The 20,619-nt window shown below is 44.8% G+C and overlaps 2 protein-coding genes across 11 annotated transcripts in view; one reads left to right on the forward strand and one right to left on the reverse strand.

Moving 5' to 3' along the window:
• The first annotated feature begins 595 nt into the window (after positions 1-595).
• Positions 596-2,993, forward strand: RPE (ribulose-5-phosphate-3-epimerase). Of its 2 annotated transcripts, none has more exons than XM_074829717.1 (6): positions 596-738; positions 870-949; positions 1,131-1,270; positions 1,581-1,715; positions 1,876-1,962; positions 2,415-2,993. In XM_074829717.1, exons 1-6 carry the CDS (start codon positions 617-619, stop codon positions 2,535-2,537), a joined length of 687 nt encoding a protein of 228 aa, XP_074685818.1. In that variant the 5' UTR covers positions 596-616; the 3' UTR covers positions 2,538-2,993. The 2 variants fall into 2 exon arrangements, with proteins under 2 accessions (XP_074685818.1, XP_074685819.1); XM_074829718.1 differs by having other exon boundaries at positions 596-727.
• Positions 2,994-7,342: 4,349 nt separating this feature from the next.
• The window catches only part of KANSL1L (KAT8 regulatory NSL complex subunit 1 like), a 66,830-nt gene continuing 53,553 nt past the window's right edge, over positions 7,343-20,619 (reverse strand). For 6 of the 9 annotated variants that reach the window (XM_074829716.1, XM_074829709.1, XM_074829713.1 and 3 more), the window contains 6 exons: positions 19,652-19,776; positions 18,146-18,270; positions 17,197-17,251; positions 11,409-11,521; positions 9,698-9,878; positions 7,343-9,123 (listed from right to left, as the gene is read on the reverse strand). In XM_074829716.1, coding sequence (XP_074685817.1) covers positions 8,875-9,123; positions 9,698-9,878; positions 11,409-11,521; positions 17,197-17,251; positions 18,146-18,270; positions 19,652-19,776 — 848 coding nt within the window. In that variant the 3' untranslated portion in view covers positions 7,343-8,874. Of the gene's footprint in view, positions 9,124-9,697; positions 9,879-11,408; positions 11,522-13,015; positions 13,442-17,196; positions 17,252-18,145; positions 18,271-19,651; positions 19,777-20,619 lie in introns of those variants that run through there. The other 3 variants (XR_012623869.1, XM_074829712.1, XM_074829715.1) reach the window with 3 other exon arrangements.

Consider the following 20,619-nt stretch of genomic DNA (forward strand, 5'->3'; position numbering starts at 1 on the left):
GTTTTGTTCCAGGACAGGGACAGCGTTTGTTAAAATTTACCCATCTGCTTCCTCGCCGGAGCTCGGCAGCCACCTGCCGCCCCAGCCCCGCGCTGCGGGGGCCGCTGGAAGGTGTGTGCCACGGCCAGGGCCTGCGCGCACCCGCCTGGGCCTTCAGCAGCACTAACGCCTGGCACTGCGCTTCCTAACAAAAAATGCTTTGCTGGGAAATTTTTTTTGCAGAAAAAAATCTGTCAGAAGAAGCTTCCCCCCCCGCCCCAGCTTCGGCCCTTGCCCGGGGGTGGCTGCTCGGCGGGGGTTTGCGCCCTCCCAAGCGCCAAGAGAGGCCTCGGCTCGGGCACTCGGGGCCAGGCCTCAGGGGCTGCCCGTGCCACAGCCGCGGCGGGGTGTGAGCCCGGGTCCCTGGGAAACGTCTGCCAGGGAGCCCCACCGTCGCCGGCCCGCGGGGAGCCGGTAACGGCGGCGACTGCCGCCCGCCCCTCGGCAGCGCCGGGGCCGCCGCCGGGCGCCACGGAAGATGGCGGCGGGTGGGGTGGGGCGGGGCGGCGGCGCGCGGCCGCGCCGTCAGGCGGCGGGGCGGGGCGGCGCAGGCGCGGGGCGGCGGCGGGCGGCGGCGATGGCGTCGGGGTGCCGGATCGGGCCGTCCGTCCTCAACAGCGACCTGGCGGCGCTGGGCGCCGAGTGCAGCCGCATGCTGGACTGCGGCGCCGACTACCTCCACCTGGATGTAATGGACGGGTAACGGCCAGGGGCGGGCGGGCGGGCGGGGCGGCCGCCCCCAGGGCGCGGGCGGGTGGGCGGGCGGCCTGCCCCGCCCGGCCGGCCGGGGGTAACCTGCGGGCGGGCGCGTCTCTCTCTTCGGCCCCAAGACACTTCGTCCCGAACATCACCTTCGGCCACCCCGTCGTGGAGAGCCTGCGCAAGCAGCTGGGCCAGGAGCCCTTCTTCGGTAAGGGGGCGGCCGGGGCGCGCCCTCGGGGCGCTGCGGGAGCGGCCCGGGCCCCCCCCCCGCCCCTCGGCCGCCGCCCCCCCTTCCCGGTAGCGGGCGCAGGGCGGGGGCCGGCCCCAGCTGCAGCCCCAGGCGCTGCCGCCCCTCGCTGACGGCCCTTGGCTGCGCTCCCCTCCTCCAGATATGCACATGATGGTTGCCAGGCCCGAGCAGTGGGTGAAACCGATGGCCGTCGCTGGCGCAAACCAATACACCTTCCATCTAGAAGCTACGGACAATCCCGGCGCCCTGATAAAGGACATTCGGGAGAACGGGATGAAGGTGAGGAGCGCGTAGGCTTGGAGCAGCGCGCTGCGCTTGGCCTCGCTGCCTGCCGTGTTCTGGCAGCGAAAAACCCATCGTTGCGGTGTCGGGTGGTCAGAGATGGGCACGTGCGGCCCTACCGCTCTTGGTGCACAAAGTCAGTCTTTGGTTTAAGTTAATGGGGAATCTTTATCAAAAGCAGCCTGTTCTTACTGCGCTTACACAGACACATAGTTATTTTCCTAGGGGTTTGTACCCAGCTCAAGCCAATCTTGCTGTGTTTGTGTCATCGTAAGGTGCACTTGGATTTGTCTTGCCTCTCCCGCAGGTTGGCTTGGCGATCAAGCCTGGCACTACAGTTGAACACTTGGCACCTTGGGCCAATCAGATAGACATGGCTTTGGTGATGACGGTAGAACCTGGATTCGGAGGGCAGAAATTTATGGAAGACATGATGCCAAAGGTAGACCAGGTTTCTCTTTCCTTATTGAACTTAAAGGTAATTAACAGTATGGAGAGTAGCAGTGAAGAGAATAAACCTTGTCTGGGTGTGTAAGAAGCTATATGTAGCTGTGGCAGCTGCATGTGGATCTCGGTGCCAACCTTTTTATACCATTTCTCAGGTTCAGTGGCTGAGGACACAGTTTCCCTCGCTGGATATTGAAGTGGACGGAGGAGTTGGGCCTGACACCATCCATAAGTGTGCAGAGGTAGGATGCTGAAGCGGAGCAGCGTTCTCAGTCACTGTGCCAAAAGACTTAATAGTCCCTCTGAAAATAAAGCTTAGGAGGAATCACATTTTGACTGTTAGTTTTCAGAGGGAATAGTAAAGCCCACAATATCAAAACCTACTTGAGGTCTAATCTTGTGCCTTTTTTAATAGTGGCTACTGAAGCCTCCCCTAAGCTAGAGAAGCTGTTTGTTTCTTGTATGTTTGGGAAATAGGAGCAATGATGAAGAGATTACCTATTTGGGGAAAAGCTGTGTTTTCTGAACTTGATTTGTGGTTGTAGTTAGAGGTACCACTACCCGTGTACCACAAATAGCGCTTGTTTGCCCACCAGCCTGGAACTCACTGCCTCCTTATGTGTTTTACAGCAAAAAAAACTTTTAAACACTGGATCTGTTCCATGTTACTGAGTGGGTGTTTAATGTCTTTCAGGCAGGTGCAAATATGATTGTATCTGGCAGTGCCATTATGAAGAGCGCAGATCCAAGATCTGTGATCAATCTCCTAAGGAATGTGTGTTCAGAAGCAGCTCAGAAGCGCTGTCTGGATCGATGAGACCTACCCAAGCAGTGTTCAAGAAGGCTCTGTGTGTGCAGGAGAACCCTCGTTTCTCATGCGTAAGGGAGGGCTGGATGAACATTAAATAAATACAGGAACTTGTTGCTGCTGAACAGAGGAATCATTCCTTCGCTGCAATGAAGCAAGCAGCAGTGAAAAACATTCTGGCTGTCTTTCAGGGTTGGAAATGCAATGGTTTGAACCTGTCTCTTGATTCTGTGGAGGTTAATTTTATGGCGCAACCTGTAACACTGGCTGGATTGAACTAAACTTCAGTCAGTTTTTTGCTTGCTAGAAGAGTGTAGCATCACCACAAGCAGTCTCTCTTGTGGAAGACTCTAATCAAACTGCCTTCTGATGTCTGTATTTTGTCATTTGATCTGTGCATTCCTACAAAACTTTTCCACTATCTGCATTAAACACCCCTCCCTTGGTGTGGTAAGTCTCCTTTAAGCTGTCAAAAATGAGTCGTTTTGGGAGTAAGTTTGGGAAAAATGCAGTTTAAGAGGGCTAACAAATCCCACGGATGCTAGAATGTTCCTGTGTTTTGCTTTTACCACGTACAAGTACTTGACCTACGTAAGTCAAACATCAGACAAGTCAGTGCAACGTCTTTACGAGGTTGCAAACGGGGAAATACCTTCTCATTTACCTTTCACATAGCCAGTTAAGACAGCTGTGTGTGAAATTCCTGGAAGTGACGGGATTCCATGGAAGAATGTTGCTTTAAAACCCTACAGATAGTTAAAAAAACTTTATCTTGACCCACTGCCCACTTGGTTTCTACACATGCCTGAGTAACCAATTAAGATAGCGACCTCCGGGGCTGTTACCTGCTGAAGTGATTTCAGTGTATGCAGGCTGAAATGCACTGCACGGAGAGGGCTCTCTAAAACAGCTTAATGCTCCTCTTTGTTCGGAAGCCAAATAGTTCTCATACCTTCCCTTTGCTTGTGCTGACTTCGCAGCCTGGCCTCTGTGGGCGTGTGAAAGGTGGGAGCTACGACCCACTAGAGGAAGACCTGAGCAGGTCATTTTAGATAGACTTGCCTCCTGTGGCTCCAATTAGTCTTGCTGACTCCTTTAATATTTCATGGTGTTCTGCATGGGATTGTTCCCTTTAAGCTGTAATTACAGAAGGGTTGTGAACAGTCTGCTGCCCCAGGGGACAGGCCGGAAGGCTCAACAGCTGCAGCCAGCCCATTTCCTCAAGGCCAAAGTCAAATCAGTTGTCCTTGCAGCAAAGCTGGGCAGGTGTCACCTCCCAAATGCCGAGACACCGCTAGAGCTGCTGCACCCCCTCCTCCTAACCTATGTGTCCCGCAGGCAGGCCCTGCTCCGCGGCGGTGTGGTGCAGCATGGGTCACTGCCATTGTTGAGGAGGAGGAGCTAGGGCTAGTTCAAACAATCTAGACAAGTGTCTGAAATGACTCAAGGACGACTTTTTCCTGTGTGGTTAATTGTGGTTTAGGTGAACAAATGTCTTAGCTGCCTGTTTGCACTTGCAACCCCAGTTGAGAACTAGCAAAAGAAAAATGGAGTCATCTGGACCTGCTACTGCACTGAAGCCATCTTTGGGAGGAGGTTTGCCAAAAGCGAGCTTGGCCAGGAAAGGCAACAGTCCAGATGGCTGTTGGATGTGTTAAAGCAGCTTAGTGGCGCTTCTGGAAGGAACCTGTGTAGGGTTTAACACAGCGTGCAGACAGAAAGAGTCACAGCTCTGGTACCTAAACTGCAGGCCGAGCAGTCACAAATGGGCTACGAAGATGTTAGTTTAGGATTTGGCAGTGTGGCTTTTCGTGCTGTTGAAAGCAGTAGGACGACAGCTGTAGTATCCTTGCCTCCTGCAGTTGACCTTAAGCAGATTTGAAAGGGTAATCAAACTCTCTGCTTTTTTTTTCTGATTAATCTGGGGGGGATGGACATCCCAAAGTCATGCTAGTTAACTGACAGTACTATGCTTTGTTCTGAGCATGGAACCATACGGTACGTTTTCTTTCACAGGCTGTAGTCACTTTGTCATTGTTTTAAATCGAGTAGCTTGCACTTTCATTCACTCTCAGGTTAGGAACGTTGTGGGAGAGAGAAATTACACACACAGTAAAATTACTCCATTGGTTCTTTCTGTCTGAACCCTGCCTGGGTGGGTTTATGCAGCTGGCTACTGCTGCAGTGGCTTTTTACCCATCTAAGGTGAAATCTGTTAGTGACCACAGAGCATCCATGGAAGTAACAGTAATGACACTTGTTCTTTTAATGCTTAAGACTGTTCCAGTTTCTTGCCTCTATACATTAACAGAAGAAACCTGTTAGGCTGTACTTAGGCCTGTACTCAGTAACGTAACCCCACAGCGGAAGCGCCACAGCCACAGGAGTTGAACCGAACACTGCCATGAAACCCAAGAGAGCTGCTTGCATGGTATCCACGGGGCCACCTAAACCCCAGGACCGTTAGATGTTGCAATACTCTGATAAAGCAAAGTTCCAGCAACAAGGGGGAGCACAGGCTGGTGATATTAAGTCACATGGTCTGGAGCAGTCCAGGGTGATCTGACGGAGCAAAGGCTCTGTCTGCACTGGGAAACAGCAGAAAGTCAGTCTGATACAGCCAAGTAAGGCTGGGCTTGGACATGTGCTCCACAGCGGTACAGCGCACACCCCAGAGCAAGATAAAAAAACTGCAGTAGACACACACAGAGCTTATTTTAAATAGGGCTTAGAAGTTTGTATTTGTACTTACATTCCATTAAGGTCCTGGATGCAGAGATGAAGCGTTTAAACCCTCATAGCAGCAGGGAGCAGAACATAAGTGGCCTTAAAATATGTCTCAATTGAAAATGGTAAACAAAGCAGAAGGGAAGCGGCTTGCTTTGTGAAGCTGCAACACCCCAGTTTCATGCGTGGGGGGCCTTGCTGCATTACGTTTAAGTTGGTATTTCACAGTCAGCCTTTGCAATACCTTCAGCCACAACATCAGGAGCAGCACTGACAGCTGTTTTCATAGCTTAACAGCTAAAAGACAAACAGGTTGTTGGCTTTTTTTTTTCCTGTTGTTTAAAACTTTGGAAAGAAAACAAGCAGGGGTTTCTTGCAGGTTTTATGGCTGCAAGCATGAGCCTGGCTCTGAGCTCTCTGCCTGCTCCTACCACCAGCGGGTTCCTCAGACCCCAACATTCATGCAAAAACAACTGTCTGGAGGTGGGAGTCCAGCTCTGCAGGGAAAAGGGCTGTAGGCAATAAAGGTGAGCACTCGTGCTCATTCCAGCTGCATGCAGCACAGGGAAAGATGATGAAAGGAGGGCGCTGGTCCTGTGACCAACTTCAGTCAAGCCAGTTTTCTAACTGTGTCCCAGTAGCGAAATGGGGCTACTGAAAAACTGGGTGCCTCACTGGCTGGAGCACAGATGAGACAGAGAGGGCAGGGCACAGCACCTGGTCTACTGCAAAAAGGTGGCAAATGATTAGAGGTGCTGTGGGTGAGGAGCAGCCTGGGGCTCCCAGAAAGCATCTCGCTTGACATGCGCACATGGCCTTCCCCACGTGCCCCTGCCAGCCGAAGGGCTGCTGGAGGTAGGCATGGGACGCGAGAAAAGCAAATGCAGCCACCCCTTGATCAGCCCTCCTGAGGCCTCTGCCTGCCACACTTGCCTGTGCCGCTCACCCGACGGCAGAAACCCGTGCCCTGCCAGCACTAGGGGAGCAGCCCCGTGGTGGGGACGTGGGGAGGAAGAAAGGTGCTGGCACAGTTCTCTGGCCACGCAGTCGCTTGGGCAGTTCTTTGTGCTAAGGCAGTTGTGGTTTGCTGTCACAGGTCTAGCCAGCTGAGAGGCAGCTCTTAAAGACTTCTGACAGCAGTGGGGTGATGACCAAATAGACATTTTTATAGTTTCCCCAGGATTTTTTTCAGTCTCCAGGCTGCCCGGCCTTTCTTTGGCTAGCCTTTTTATTGCTGCCTTGTGGGGCACTAGCCGGTTCCCACAGTGGCTGGCAAGAACAGCTAAAGAGGGGACAAAAAATGCGCTTACCCTTGTTCGTATCGATGACCGCTTGGGCCGCCCCTGCAGCTGGCGAGGTAACAAGCAGCTGCTTTAGGCCAGCGCACGAGGCTGACCCAAAAGCAACACCATGGTTCAACAGCTCGCCACAGCTGGGAGCTGAACAGCAGTGCAGAAACAGCTTTACAGTTCACTAGGCTGACCAAACTTGGTTAATCCAGCTCCTAGCACACAGGGTTTTTTTGGCCTCATTTTAACACCCTTCCCACCCCTCAATCTAGGAAAACAATCTCCTCTTGTTCCTTCCCGTAAAATGCTGGATTGCATTTCCATTTCCTGATGGCACCTTCAGGACATGTAAGGCACCTAGCCCGCTGGTTTACTTGGTCTGACCCATCTCTTAAATTTCAGAAACACCTCACTCTACCCCAGGGATCAGACAGAGCAGGAAGTCTTGACCTTACAACAAAGCTGGGCGAGAGCTGCTCAGATCAGGCTTCTTAATGAATGGACATGGGCACGGAAAAGACCTGCAAAGCATTTGAGACACGTAACTTTCAGAAACCTTCTCCCGGCAGCAGATGCACATGCAGGGTGAGAGGTGGAAAAAATCCACCTCTGTACTGAGACGCCGAGGGGGGCCGCAGGCTCACAGCGCCAGCGCAGCTTCATACGACAGCAAAGCGTAGTGCCGCTGCCACTTCAGTGTGTGTGCAAAGCCATTCTTGGGCCAAGCAGGTCTCTGTGCCAAGAAGAAACATTACTGCTATTTCTTCACTTCTAAAAGGCCATCAAATTCAGACTATATACAACGTATATAGAAATAACTTTTAATTAAAAAACCAACCTTGCATCAAAGATTATTGTATCAGACATTGAGGCAAGATTCAAGTTTAAGACAAACCAGTGTTAAAAAAGTGTTTAAAAAAATAATCAGAATGTGCAATAAACTACAATGTAGCAATAGGTTGTAGTGTTGAAACTTTACTGAACTGTATTCAGATGCCCAGTGTATATTTCCTATCATTTTGACAAAAAAAAAAAAAAAAATTGACACTAAAACTGGGTCATCTGTCCAGTGCCATTCCAGATATTACAGGTGGAAGGGAATTTTGCACAAAAACAGAGACTCCTATTAAATTGCCTTCAACTGTCCTACACAGAAAAACTTCCTGTTGATGGATTATACATACATTCAATGTTTAATTGTTGTTAATACCTCTTGAGGTTGCAGATACATTCCAAACTACACTATTCAGATGCAAGTGTAAACCACTTGCTTTTGTTTCCTCACTGGGAAATTAAAAATCTATCCAGAATCGCAATGGAAAGCTTTGGGGCTTTTTTTCTTTATTGGTCTTCTAGACATCAATCATCTTTTCCTTTTCAGCTAGTCACCAAATGTTGGCATACTTACGAGACTCTTACAAGGCACTGTACAGAAACTGGAACAAGACTTTGTCTTTAACATATTAAAGCAAAATATTATGAGCCTCATTACCTACTGAAGGACTAAGGAAGTAAGATGACCCAAACCACAATATTCAAAGAGCCGTGTCACTGATTTGACTCGACTCCTCTTCCTTTCCATTTCTCTATACCCACCCGACTGAAGCAGAGACCCTACTTTCTGAGTAGCAGATATATCGACTATTGAAATGCAGTGGTCTATTTCTATCTTATTGCTTGAGGACTTCTATATGAAACATGCCCTGGCACTACTGAGAGCTGAGTACAGATTTTAAGCTAGATGCAAGGCTTCCAGAACGCCTGCTCTGAAACTGCCGGTTCTCACCTACCCTTACCTTACGCATGGGTTACACACATGCAGTTAGAGAGGCAGATTTTTGCCCCGTGGTCATGCCACACAGGAAAATAATCTGAGGCTGTCACTTCTCCCCACAATTTTTTCAAGTAGTTTTTCTGTGTTCAGTTGAAGTTGTTGGTTAAGGTAGACAGCATGTCCTGCTGCCCCAGAATCCACTAGAACCAGAAATGCATTTGAAAACAAACAAAACAGGAAAGGATGATTATTAACAAATGTGGCAATATGACAACAGAAAGCAAATGGTGCCAGCAATTTATGTGCGCCCACTCCCGACATTGGGAATATTAGACTTCCAGCTTGAAATAATTACTTTCTCTTGGGGTTCAGGAAGAAGAAAGTGTTGTCTTTGGGATTTATCCTGCCTGTTACAAAGCAAGAAAGAAAATATATTATATGCAGCTAATGTACAGGTTTTGAATTGTGCTGTCATATGCTGTGTGAACAAGAGAGATTTTACCTTACACTTTTCTCCACCTTAATTGGCTTTCTTAATGAACCACATTATTCCCTGTCACCTTTGTTTTCTTGTATTGTTGATTCCCAGGCAAATGTTTTCGCAGTCTTCTGACTCGTCGGTAGATTGCTTTCTTGGTGGATGGCCATTGTCTGGCAAACCAATGGGTGCACATGAAGTACAGAGAGAGTCGCTGGGGAAAGCTGCACTTGACATTTCAGTCTGATTCGTTATTTGATCTTGGCACAGTAAAGCTTCTACCTCTTCATCTTTTAGTGGAAAAACTCGAAGTTCCCACAGCCCAGACTGAAAGGAATCAGAAGGGTAGGAGTGAGGGTGGAAAAAGAGAAAAGAGGGGAAAAAGGGATTTCAGTTGAGTCTGAACTGATTAGCTATGTGCAGAATGATCTCCTATCAAATAACAAATGAGTGTCTTTCTTTACAATGTTTGCAGGGCTCTTCAGATAAAGAATACGACACTGCTAGGCACCAGCTGTCAATGTAAGCTGGCTTCATACTGTTTTGAACTAGTAACAGAGCTACAGCTGAATAGGCACAGTACAGGAAGGGGGAAGCTCTTTTCCATGGTGCCAGACCATCAGGATACCTGACCCTGTAATGATCAGTCCTGTCTGGAACCCTGGCCAACATCCCTGAAAAAAGATCCACCATCCCTGAAGCCAGCCATGCCATACTTGCCTCAAAAATGTGCTGTGTATACTGCATTAAATCTTCATCTGTTGACAAATCTCGGGCTTAATTCATAAAGCAGAGCAATCTAGTTCTAAACAGGAGTGCTATGTTCAGGTTCTTTGCTTTAGGTTAGAGACAGTGCTCACTGAAGACCTGACCCAACCCGGAAGCTACTGGAAGCACCCACCTTCGCTTCCTGGCTCTCCCTGCAGCGTTGTGCAATCCCTGAACAAACAGAGCTGTGGGCTTCCAAAGTCATGTCTGGAACAGGTTCAGCAGTGCAATGCAGCGAGGCACAGGAGCTGCTCTGGTGGTCTTTCTGCACCGAATCCTGGCTGTGTCGTCCGTCGGCATTTTTGCTGTAAGATCTAGTGCAGGATAAGAGATGAGAGTCTTAAAAGCTATTCCCGGCCCTTTCACGTTGCCAGGAATACTTTAGATTTTCTTTCCAAAGTGCTCAGTTTTTCCATACATGCTACCTACATTCTACTTATTTAAATCAGAAGAGCAGATGAGAACACACGAGGTTCTTGACAACCTCACTGTCACAAGCCAGAGCAAAGTGTGCTATGTGGAGGAGCTACCCGGATCAAACAGGGCTGGAACAGGCACGCTCTGGTGGAGCTGCAGAACAGCTGGTGGCTGGTCCCACTCCTGCGCCTTGCTCCACACGCTCACCACAACTGTAATTTTGGGCAAGAGAAGTCAGCGAGCCGTGGGCTGTTCCAACTTGGAGAACATGGCATCATTTGAGGGGCCTGTGGAGTCCAAACTGCACTGTCAGCAAACTGTGCCAATGTAACTCGAGAAGGAACAGCAGGTCCTTGAGCTCCCCCTTTCCACCTCTGCTCTGGACTCATCTCCAAAGCAGTCAAAATAATTTAGTAAGATTAAAAATTCTGACCTCAGATTTAATGCAAATTTGAACTAGATATAAAATAGCAGCACACATCTTAAATGCCAGGTGGAAGTCTGACCTCACTCATGTCAATGGCAGTTTTACTTCTGAACTCAAACAGCACTTAAGTTTTCACCAAGGAGTTCATAGAATTTCAAAATTAAGGGTACATACAGAACTTGTATTTTTCAGTACACCTTCTAAACTTTTTTTATGTTCGAAATGGCTTAAAATAGAATTCCTTAGTACGGTTTAGCACTAATTTTATCCTGCATTAAAAAAAGCTATCTTTGCATATTTAGTCATATGTAATGGTTCACTTTCAGCCAAGAGTAGACACAAGCATATGATAAATAGCAGAAAAAGTCATCCCAGCATTTATAGGATGCTTTTTGTCCTGGCAGATTCTGAAGCAATTTATGGGAATCATTTTCCCAGAGCCAAACTGCAGATACAGCTTTATGATGTTCGCTCTTATATGCACTACTTTTGCAAGACTTTTAGGGGTTATATTTAATTCTGATGAGCTTTGCACCAAACGGCAAGCCTGTCAGAATTAACCTTTTTTATACAACGACTTTTTTAAGCGTAAGGTCCCTGGTACAGCCCAGGACCCTTCAGTACCGCGTCTCCGAATGCAGTGGACTTTCATCTAAGTCAGGTGAGTGAAGAAGGGCTCATGTTACACTTGGTGGCTGAAGTTGTAATAACCGGGAGTGGCACAGACTAGCAGAGCTATGTGCTCAGTATGGGAGTTAGGTTTTTATTCACTAATACCAGGTCACTACCGTGCCAGATTTCTGTAAGTAGGCAGGCTTCAGAACTGCCTCCCCTTTCCAGCCACAAAACTAAACATACCTGGTACTGTCCCTGACGAGTTAATTAATGAAGAGTGCCCTCATTTTTAAACTTCTCTGTGACAGCATTTCAGAAACTGCTGCACCAACAACCAACACCAGTGGTTCAACAGGAACACTCTTATCAAAGTCAATACACCTGCCTGCTATTCCTCCTGGGCCAGCGGCTCTGCTCCCACAGCGACCACCTTGCTCTCTCTCTTTCTTCATACTTCGTATGACGCAAGGAAAAAACTTCATCTGACAGATCTTCTATCTGTAACAAAATACAGGGATAGCTGCTGCTGTAATTATGAACATCACTAGAAACAAAGGCAGCCAGTATTATAGCTAATGCTGCAAAGGTCTGTTCACCAAACAAGAGGAGGCAACACAATGCATGCTTGCAGTAAAAAGGCCCATCAAAATACATGCATTCAGCTTACACTCTCACCAGGCTCTAGTATATGGGATGCTGTCACTTTCACTTTATTTCTTTACATGTCTGTGGTTGAACTGAATGGATATAGAAATTATACCCCCCATGCAACTAACACATTTTTCTCTATGGTGAGAGGCAGAAAATTAAGAGGACAAGTATTCATTTGCAAATCAAGGCAGTATTAAAAGCACATAATAAAGACAAGCAAAAATTCCAGGAGTTTCCTGAGACTGCTTTAGGAGGAGGCTGGGATGCAGCAGGATTTGCCAGGTGCTCTTTAAGCATGGAGAAATAGGTCTGAGATCACCAAGGACCACGACAGCTCCACATCGAGAGGAACTCAGCAAACCTGAGGTGCTGCATTCCTGCTATGAAATCAAGCAGAAAACTGTTTCTGGTTTGAAGAGACTATTTCTTAGCAAATGATTTGCATGGCCCTGGTACAGCTTAAAATGGCGCCAATGTGAGTACTTTTAACTGCTCGTAGTCAAACAAGAGCCAGCTCTTTCAGTAAAACTCTTCAGATGTAGCTATCACATCTGACCTTCACTTTGAAAGAACCATCTTCACTCCTCCGTTGGCAGCACACCAGGAAGTTTGCTTCTTAGACACGGCTGGGCGAGGAGCACTTTGCTGCCCTTCCCCCTCGCTCCCCAGATGGCAGGGCGAGCTCTTGGCTGGACCCCTTCAGCACAGCTCAGTTATTTCAAAGTGCTCCAAACCATTCAACCTCTTCAAAGTTCACCTAAAAAGCTAAGCCTGGCAAGAGCATATGAGTGCTGCAGCCATGGATTTTATGCCAGCCACTCCCAGCTCAAAAGCAGAGAAATTCTAGGAAATAACAATTCCTGGTCCTAGGAGCTGTGAAGCTGCTCTGCCAGATCCGTCCTAGAGAAGGATTACACCAATAACCGGAGGGGTCATGGAAAATAAATTGTATTTTTTCTATAAAGCAAAATCCTCAGTGGTGTTATACAGGTAACACCATTTATCTTCTGACTGTGTCTGATAAAATACAGAACCAAATGCAGTCTCCTCACTGCAGTGCCACACAGCGCCATACGATACAGGTTACGCTGTGAGCTGGAAGTACTCCACTCCAGACAACTAACGGCCCTGAGGTTTTCTGCAGAAGCCATTCTTTGTATCGAGTCCTGCAGCACTGAGGTAGGTCATGACCATTATGGGTACAAACGCAAAGTATTACAGTGCATTTATGCTGCTGTAAACTATCTGGTCGTGGCACTCAGCTTACCAGAGAGCACATTTCCAATGCAGGCAGCTGGTCATGAACTACAGCACCACAATGAAATTTAACAGGGTCAATGAAAAGGATCCCAAAGTCTTCAGCGCGTTCCGAATCAGCCACAGGACCTGCTTGCTAAAACTGTATCTGCCTGGTTCCTCCTCAGCCCAGCGTTCAACAGGAACCTTCAGACAAACAGGCCTGCTTTGTTTGCCCATCTCATGATTGCTTTTTGAAGACTCTGCATTGCTTTTATTTATTTATGTTAAACACAAACCACTTTGTTAGCTGCTGGTTTCCTTTCATGCAAGTCAACTTAATGGGTTTCCTCCTCTCTCTGGAATTCACCAGCTCTGTCACTTGGATGGCATCAGTACAGGGCTGCATCTCAGTTCAGATTCTGTCTTTCCAAGGTCAATGATGTATAGCGTGAAAGTGAGAATTTTATGAACTACAAAAGTGCTATTCCCTCAGGGAAAATTCAGGATTTTTCTGTGTGCTCAGATTTCCTTTGAAGTGGAAACAAAAGATAATTTTGAAAGAAAAACTTAGACTTTGAAAATACTTTTCTTAGCAAATTGCCAAAACTTTTCATGCTGGGAAGAAACTTCATTTTTAACAAGCTTCCTTTCAAAAATCAAAGTCCACATTCCTCTCCAGGCGAAGAGTTTTGAAAAATACAGAAATAAGCCTTACTGTTCCTTTTCCATAGCTGGTGATAGCAGATTTAACTACTTGTTTGTTTAAAATGAGTTTTACCCTATTCCACTGAAGACTAACAAGTAATACATTTTCTTATTTAAAAAATATTCTTTGGATAAAATCACATTACATCAGAGTAAAATGTCTCTACTTGGTTCAGTACAGCCTCTGCCCCTCTCCAGCTTTGTAATGCTTTATATATTTCCTCCACCAACTTTAGGTTAATTTAAAGTTGCTATAACTGGAGAATTTGATACATTTTTTTCCCCCACTAAGGTTAGTTTGAAAAAGGACAAAAGAACTGTCATTCCTCGGTGGATGGACCTGGCAGTGATGTTGAGAGAAAAGGCTATTAGGAAAGCCTGTTTGTGAGGCATGTCTAATGATTTCACTCAAAGAAAAAGACTTAAAGAAAACTAAGATTTGGATCCCCCCCACTGCATCTAGTTAAGCTACAAGACGCTGTGCATTAATGTTGAATAGCACCAGGAATATTTCTGAAAGGTTCTCAAAACAACAAAGTCTATGTTTCAGTCTTTGTCTTCACGGGAAACACTGAGTCATAAGCCATGAAAACACTTATGCAAAACTAATTACACACAGAATTATTCCAAAATATTTGTCATTACTAAAACAACTACTGAATAAACTTGAACATTACTTTACAACCCTGCTTTGCCAGAAACTTTAACCTGGACAAAACAAATTAAAACCAAAATAAAACAGGAAAACCTGTGCCACACCCTCCCATGCCTTAAAGCAATAACAGACTGCAAATTCATACATGCACCAGGAAACTCAAAAGCTCTATTTCCAAAAACTAAGTATTTTTAGAGCAAATAATAGAGCAGACATAGATAGTAGATTAACTTTTGCATTGCCCAACTGTTTGTTTGTCCTTGCAAGGCAAAATTTCCAGAAACAAAAATTAGGCACCCAAAAAAATGTAAGCTTTTTGTACTCAAATAAAGGCATGGTGAATAGGCCTGATTTTCAGAAAGTGCTGAGTTCCTGTCCTTGGAAGTGTGGCTCCTGTGGAACATGACAAATTTGGGACCCCACATTTTTTTGTAACGTGTGGAAATTTTGGGTGCAAGTCTATTGAGAGCTTTTAAATGAAGGAGAAGAAAAAAAAATGGAAAAAAAGAGATACTGTGTAAAAGAAATCCCTAACTGCTGGCTGACACAAGGACAACTCCGGAAGTTTTAAATTTGCCATGCAGAAGATAGGCAGAAAAGAAACTACTACAGAGTACCACCACAGGCAGTGGAAAGCAAAGAAAAAGCTTACTTTATATAAAAGCAGAAAGTACGTTTTGCCCTCTCTTGTCCTTCACGGATCTACTGAAGCTTGCCTCGATTTCAGCACAAGGAATAATTTCAGGAATGTCAGAGTGTGAGTGTAGAAAATGCAAAAAGTAATGCTGCTGTTTTCTCATGTCTTTTTTCAAGCTTACTCAGTAACAAATCTTACTCGGCCTAAAACCTAAAGCAAGGAAGTGTAAGAATTATGATCAGACAACCACCTTTTCTCAGTACTCTGAAAAACATCCAAACCAATTAACATGATCCCAAAAGAAAGGGGGAAAATTGGCAAAGAATAATTTAGACAAACAAGATCTTTAGCATTTTTCTCTTGTCTGACATCTCTCCTTTCTCATTCTACCCAGCAGCTGACAGAGAATACAGAAGCAGTGGACCACAGCAGGAGGCAAAGCTGCTTTATTGTTAACTCAAGTTATTTCCTGGCCAAAGGATGAATCATACAGGATCAACTAGTCATGCCAAATACAAATGTACTGGGAGGGCTACTAAATGAGCGATTAGCCCACGAGCTTCACAGAGAGATACCTTGATGTCCCTTCAGCAAAATACACTAAAAGTACGTGAGACAAATCATCTGTATGGGATCTGAAATCTAAACAAGAAATCCACTGATTCCTCCAAGCAAGTCCCTTGAAGCCCTGAAAGCAAATCACTGTTGAAATTCTTTTTTTCCCCCACAGATACTAGGACAAAGAGAGAGCAATGACCAGTAGATTCTCAAGAGACAGTGAGCCCTTGCGGCCTTATTAGTTATTCTCCAAATGGTTTAATTAAATATCCTCACAAGAGAGTTCTCCTGTGTATGTAATTTGACCTTCTCTACAAAAGAAGATCAGGCATGTCTCCTGTTAGCAGAGACGGTACCAAACCAAAAGGCAGCAGTGGAGGTGACATAAATCTGACCACCAGATTTCACAAGAATTTCTCAAGTGCATGAGAAAAGGTGGGGACAGAGTTAAGTTTTTCTCCTCCTTCTGACCCAAGAGTATGGTGCCAAGTGAGTGCAATACACCAGGTAGGGAGCTGAGACCATGATGCTCTCCAAAAGGAAAAGTTCATTTCCATGGAGCAGGCAGCTACAGACATAGTAAAACTCTGAGGAAGCTAGCGCCTTTGTGGAAAGTGTATTTTCTACCCCAAGGGAGTGGCATAATGATTTAATTTGTTTACTGTGTTTAGCATAACCTTCTGTACTGTTACCCAAATGCAATCTTTTTCTACTACTAAGGCACCTAAACCCCAGCTGTAGAGATTCTCTGAAAAAGGAGCTCAAGAACAGATATTGTGGATGAAGATACACATACAAGTCGTACAGTTACAACAGTTGATAGTGGCCTATAGCAGAGACTGGAGGGAGACTAGAGATGTCCAAAGGACAGCAAACTGGCAGGTTTCTGGAAAAGGAGTCACAAAAAGATTGGAAGGACAGAAATCCAGCCTAGAGACCAGACCTGCTGGTATATTCACACTGGGGTTAGGAAATGCCTCAAACCCCTGTGGAGAAAGGGACCCTCAGCTGCAAAGTCCATGGGCATTCTTGGGAAGAAAAAGGTAGATTTTTATGTCTGGAGGAAGCAACAGTAGCACATGATGTGCAAATTTAGCTCAAGAGGCAAGCAGGAAATGCTGAAGGTTACGTTGTTCCTGACAAAGCAGAAAAAAAGAAAAGTTTGCTCCCAGCAGAAAAAAAGAAAAGTTTTCTCCCAACAGGAGGGCTCCAGGAAAACGAACACTAAGAAGAAAACTGAGGAAACCTGCTGAGCCATAGGCAAAATGCCAAATTACCTCCTGAAGAGCAACCAGCCATGGGAACTGGCCATCTAAGAAGAGGATGAGAGATGAGGACGGATGTTATAGCACAGGTAGGCCCAGAGAGACAGTTGCACTGGGAGACCCAGCACCACGATGCCGAGGAGCAGGGGAGGTGGAGGCCTGACCAAAGAGACCCTTTGGGAGCACTGCCTGTGCCAGCAGCAAGGGACAGAAGAGCCGAAAAAACAAGCGAACAATGACTATTAATGGAGATACTCACATTTCTGTCATCCACCATAGGGTTGACTAGGTTGGGATAAGACACATTTTCACAGTCTGATACTTAATATTTTAGTTTTGAAATTTGAAACTTACCAGGATTTGCATGAAGTCAGTGACTTTGGAAAATATATCCTGATTATCCCCATTACATATTATATCTAGTTTAATTAAAAACTGGTGGTTTAATTAAAATACAGCCTACCTCTTCTTCATCTGTATGAGATCTTTCTAATGGTTGAAATTCAACAACTCTCCAGCTAGAAATGAGACAAGAAAAGTCAAATTAATTTACCTAAATGCTGTTTCATTATTTCAGCAGTACAGACGACTCTTCTGTTTCTACACTATATTGTTAATTACTACTTCTTCAATGCTGCTTGTGCTTCAAAATTTCTTTCAAATAAAGTAATTTCAGATTTAAGGTGCTGATAACAGATGCCTAAAATTTAGATGTTCCTTTCCCAACCCAATATCTAACTTTTCTTTTTCCCAACACAGCCTTTAAGCTATTGAATAGTCTTAATAATCTTTTAGATTTAAAGACAATATAAAAGCAAACACAAATTAGAGATTTAAAATATGAAATAACTGCATTTAGCCATTTCAGGTAATTTGCTAGTAAGCCACTGAATTACAGCACAGAAGATTAATTACCCTGTTTTAGCAATCTAAAGATGTTCTTGTCACTGGAATCACGGATTATAAATTTACACTGTATGGAAAAAGTTAAGCTTATTCTACTGTGTTAGAATGGATACAGTTTAAAAATGTATGCTGAACCCATTACTTAACTACTTTCTTATGACACATAAAAAAGACATCAACTTCTAAACAACCGTTCAGAGCATGTCAGCCCGATGGCACATTTAAGACCACGAATATCACTACAATTACAATGATATAACCCCCCTTCTAATTTTAGCCAGTCTGTGCATCTGCCACCTCCCTCTGTATATCAGACTACTTCCCTTGTGCTATCAGCTGTCCAGTCGTCCCACCACTCCAGTCACACAAATTTAAGTGCACAGAAAAAAAAAAAGAGCACAAGAAAAGATCATCTTAATATTATAATTACCTAACTACATGTCAACAATATTCTTAGTTAATGTTCTCAAGTTCATTTTTTGCAGCTAAGGAGGGCATGAACAAACCTTGGGGTAAGGATTTCTTTGTACTGTAGTTTCTCCAATTTTGATGGTGCCACCAGCGACATTGGAATAACAATGTTGTCTATATCGTAGGAGCTCTCACTTCTCAACCTCCTTCTGGAGTTATGCTGTAAACAATTCAAGAGGAGATTCATCATCTCAAATCATAGGTACTACATGTTAGGTCAGAAACATTAGACCTGCATGAGGAAAAAGTCTGTAACTTGAACACATTTTCTAGTGGCTTAATGACTCCCAACTTCCCCCCACCTCCCAATGGAATCTTGATAAATCTTAAAACTATCTCATCTCTGAGATTTACTTCTTGCCGGCATAACTCCTACTGAAATCAGTGGAAGTTTCCCTTCCTTGATTTCAGTTACACTTAATTCTGAATACTTATCAGAACTTCGAAGTTAATGCTGCCTTCTTCATAATGTTCCGTCTACAAAGATGACCTATAATCTATCTACTAACTTGTAACCCACATGGTTCTTCAGTGTGATACAATTAAGAATTCCAAAAGAATGAAGCTCCATTTAGCAGTGAAGAACAGCCTACATGGAAAGTGGTTTTCTGAAAGATGTGCAAAAGACAGAAACTGGTGGTGGCGTTTCTGGTGTTCTCTGCCTGCTAGTGCATGGAATCAACGTGGGTCAAAACTGAAGTTCCTCAATTACAGGAGAAAGTTTCGTTTAAATCATGATATGTTCCATATTACAATATCTCAGTTTTTAGTTAATGTTAATGGAAGCAGTCTACTAAAATGCTCACTTAGGTTTCTTTGACAATGGTCTGCTCAAGCAAGGGAAAAAAGGAGGAATGTGCATTGTCAGAATTGGGGCGGGGGGGGTGTGCAGATTTAAACTCAGTTCTCCAGGAGTCATCACCAGATTGAAACATGACAATTTACACACCACCAGTCTACCACGAGGCTTAGCAGAGCCACGGGACTGAAATCTGAATATTATTATGAAATTCTCAATAAATTCCAATAAAATAAAGTGTGTTTCTGCAGAGATTTCAGTGAACTCTGCTGCTCCTTAGCAAATTTATATACCTGAGACTGTAGCTCTGCACAAAAGGTTTTAAATAGCAAAGCTGAGAGTTAACCAATTCTGTTTCTATATTTGCAGCGTGAGGCCATTTTATGTAGCTGCACCAAAAAAAAAAAGGATCATAAGGGCCCTTGTGTACAATTTGGAACATAAATCACAGTGTATTTAACGAAATTTGGGAAAAAAAATAAAAGGAAAGGCCCGATGCCAAAAAACTAAACTTACACTCCAGTTATATGATCTGCAAAACTGTTTTACAAGCAAGTATCTGTTTTAGGAACACCACATACTCAATCTGGAATAAATTACTTAACATAATCCTTTTAATTCACTGTAATAATGCTCTGTAATTTAACACTAAATTAGATGTAAAAGGCGTGCGTTTCTGGATTATTAATTTGCACAAATCTCTTGATATTTCAGTTAAGACAGTGATACATTTTTGGTTTACCTGTGATGGAGTGCTGTGAGTGGGCCTAGACATCGCGTTGACATTGGTCACGGCAGCAAAACTGCTATGGGATTCTGGTTCTGCATGTTGAAAGGAGAATGTCTCAAACCTAGCATTACGTTCGCCTGTCACAGAAAATAGTAATAAAAAAAATACATACTGGCGGTTGTCTATTAGACTATTTTTCCATACAGTAATAGTAAATTCATTTCTAGAAGCCCACAGCTAACCACTTATAATTTACCGAATACTAAAAAAAGCTATCTAAATAAACACTTGCTACTCATGCTGTCATTGTTGTTCCACAAATCTCATCCTTCTCCTTCTACAAAGGATTTCTTCTTGTGAAACCAGCTTCATATGGGCAAATCCTGCTCCTTTTTTTCAGGAGCTGCCATAAACTACACACACTGCAAATGCAATCAGACTTACAGGAATGTGCCCCAGTGTTCCCTAACAGTGTTTCCCTGGCTGGGGTGCATCTCACTGATGTACCAGTTCACTGAGCCCTCACTGATGGTTTCTTCCTTGATAAATAATAAAACAAAACTGGCAGCAAGGGTAACAAACAAAATTAATTTCTAGATCTCCATGTGTGGTTTCTTCTGATAGTGGTCCACTGCTCCAGACAAATTGTAATTCTTCTTTATTCTTATTCAGTCCCAGTGTAAGCAGCATTTACAGGGATTCAGGATTTAACCACTGGTGTTCTGCTTTCCTTCTACCTTAACTTCCAGTGAGAAGAGAGAACTCACGTTTAATATAGGAACTAATAAAAAGAATCAGTGTATTCCAACATGAAAAAAGAGGTAAGACTGATCCTAAAGACTGTATTGCACAGGCTGGGTCAAGGACACGAACTCTCATCTCCCAGGCAGCTCTGCAACTCCCTGGCACACAGCTTTTTATTTTTGGCCTTGTTCATCAGGCTGACCTTCCCCATGGATAATTTCTCCTAGACAGAGCCC

This window comes from Strix aluco, chromosome 6, assembly GCF_031877795.1.
Source record: "Strix aluco isolate bStrAlu1 chromosome 6, bStrAlu1.hap1, whole genome shotgun sequence".
Lineage (NCBI taxonomy): Eukaryota > Metazoa > Chordata > Aves > Strigiformes > Strigidae > Strix > Strix aluco.

Excerpts from the sequence above, each read along its gene's own strand:
- RPE (XM_074829717.1), top strand. The coding sequence starts at position 617 with ATGGCGTCGGGGTGCCGGATCGGGCCGTCCGTCCTCAACAGCGACCTG. Across the intron at positions 950-1,130 it reads GGGCCAGGAGCCCTTCTTCG|ATATGCACATGATGGTTGCC; the intron begins GTAAGGGGGCGG and ends CCCCTCCTCCAG. Across the intron at positions 1,963-2,414 it reads CCATCCATAAGTGTGCAGAG|GCAGGTGCAAATATGATTGT; the intron begins GTAGGATGCTGA and ends AATGTCTTTCAG.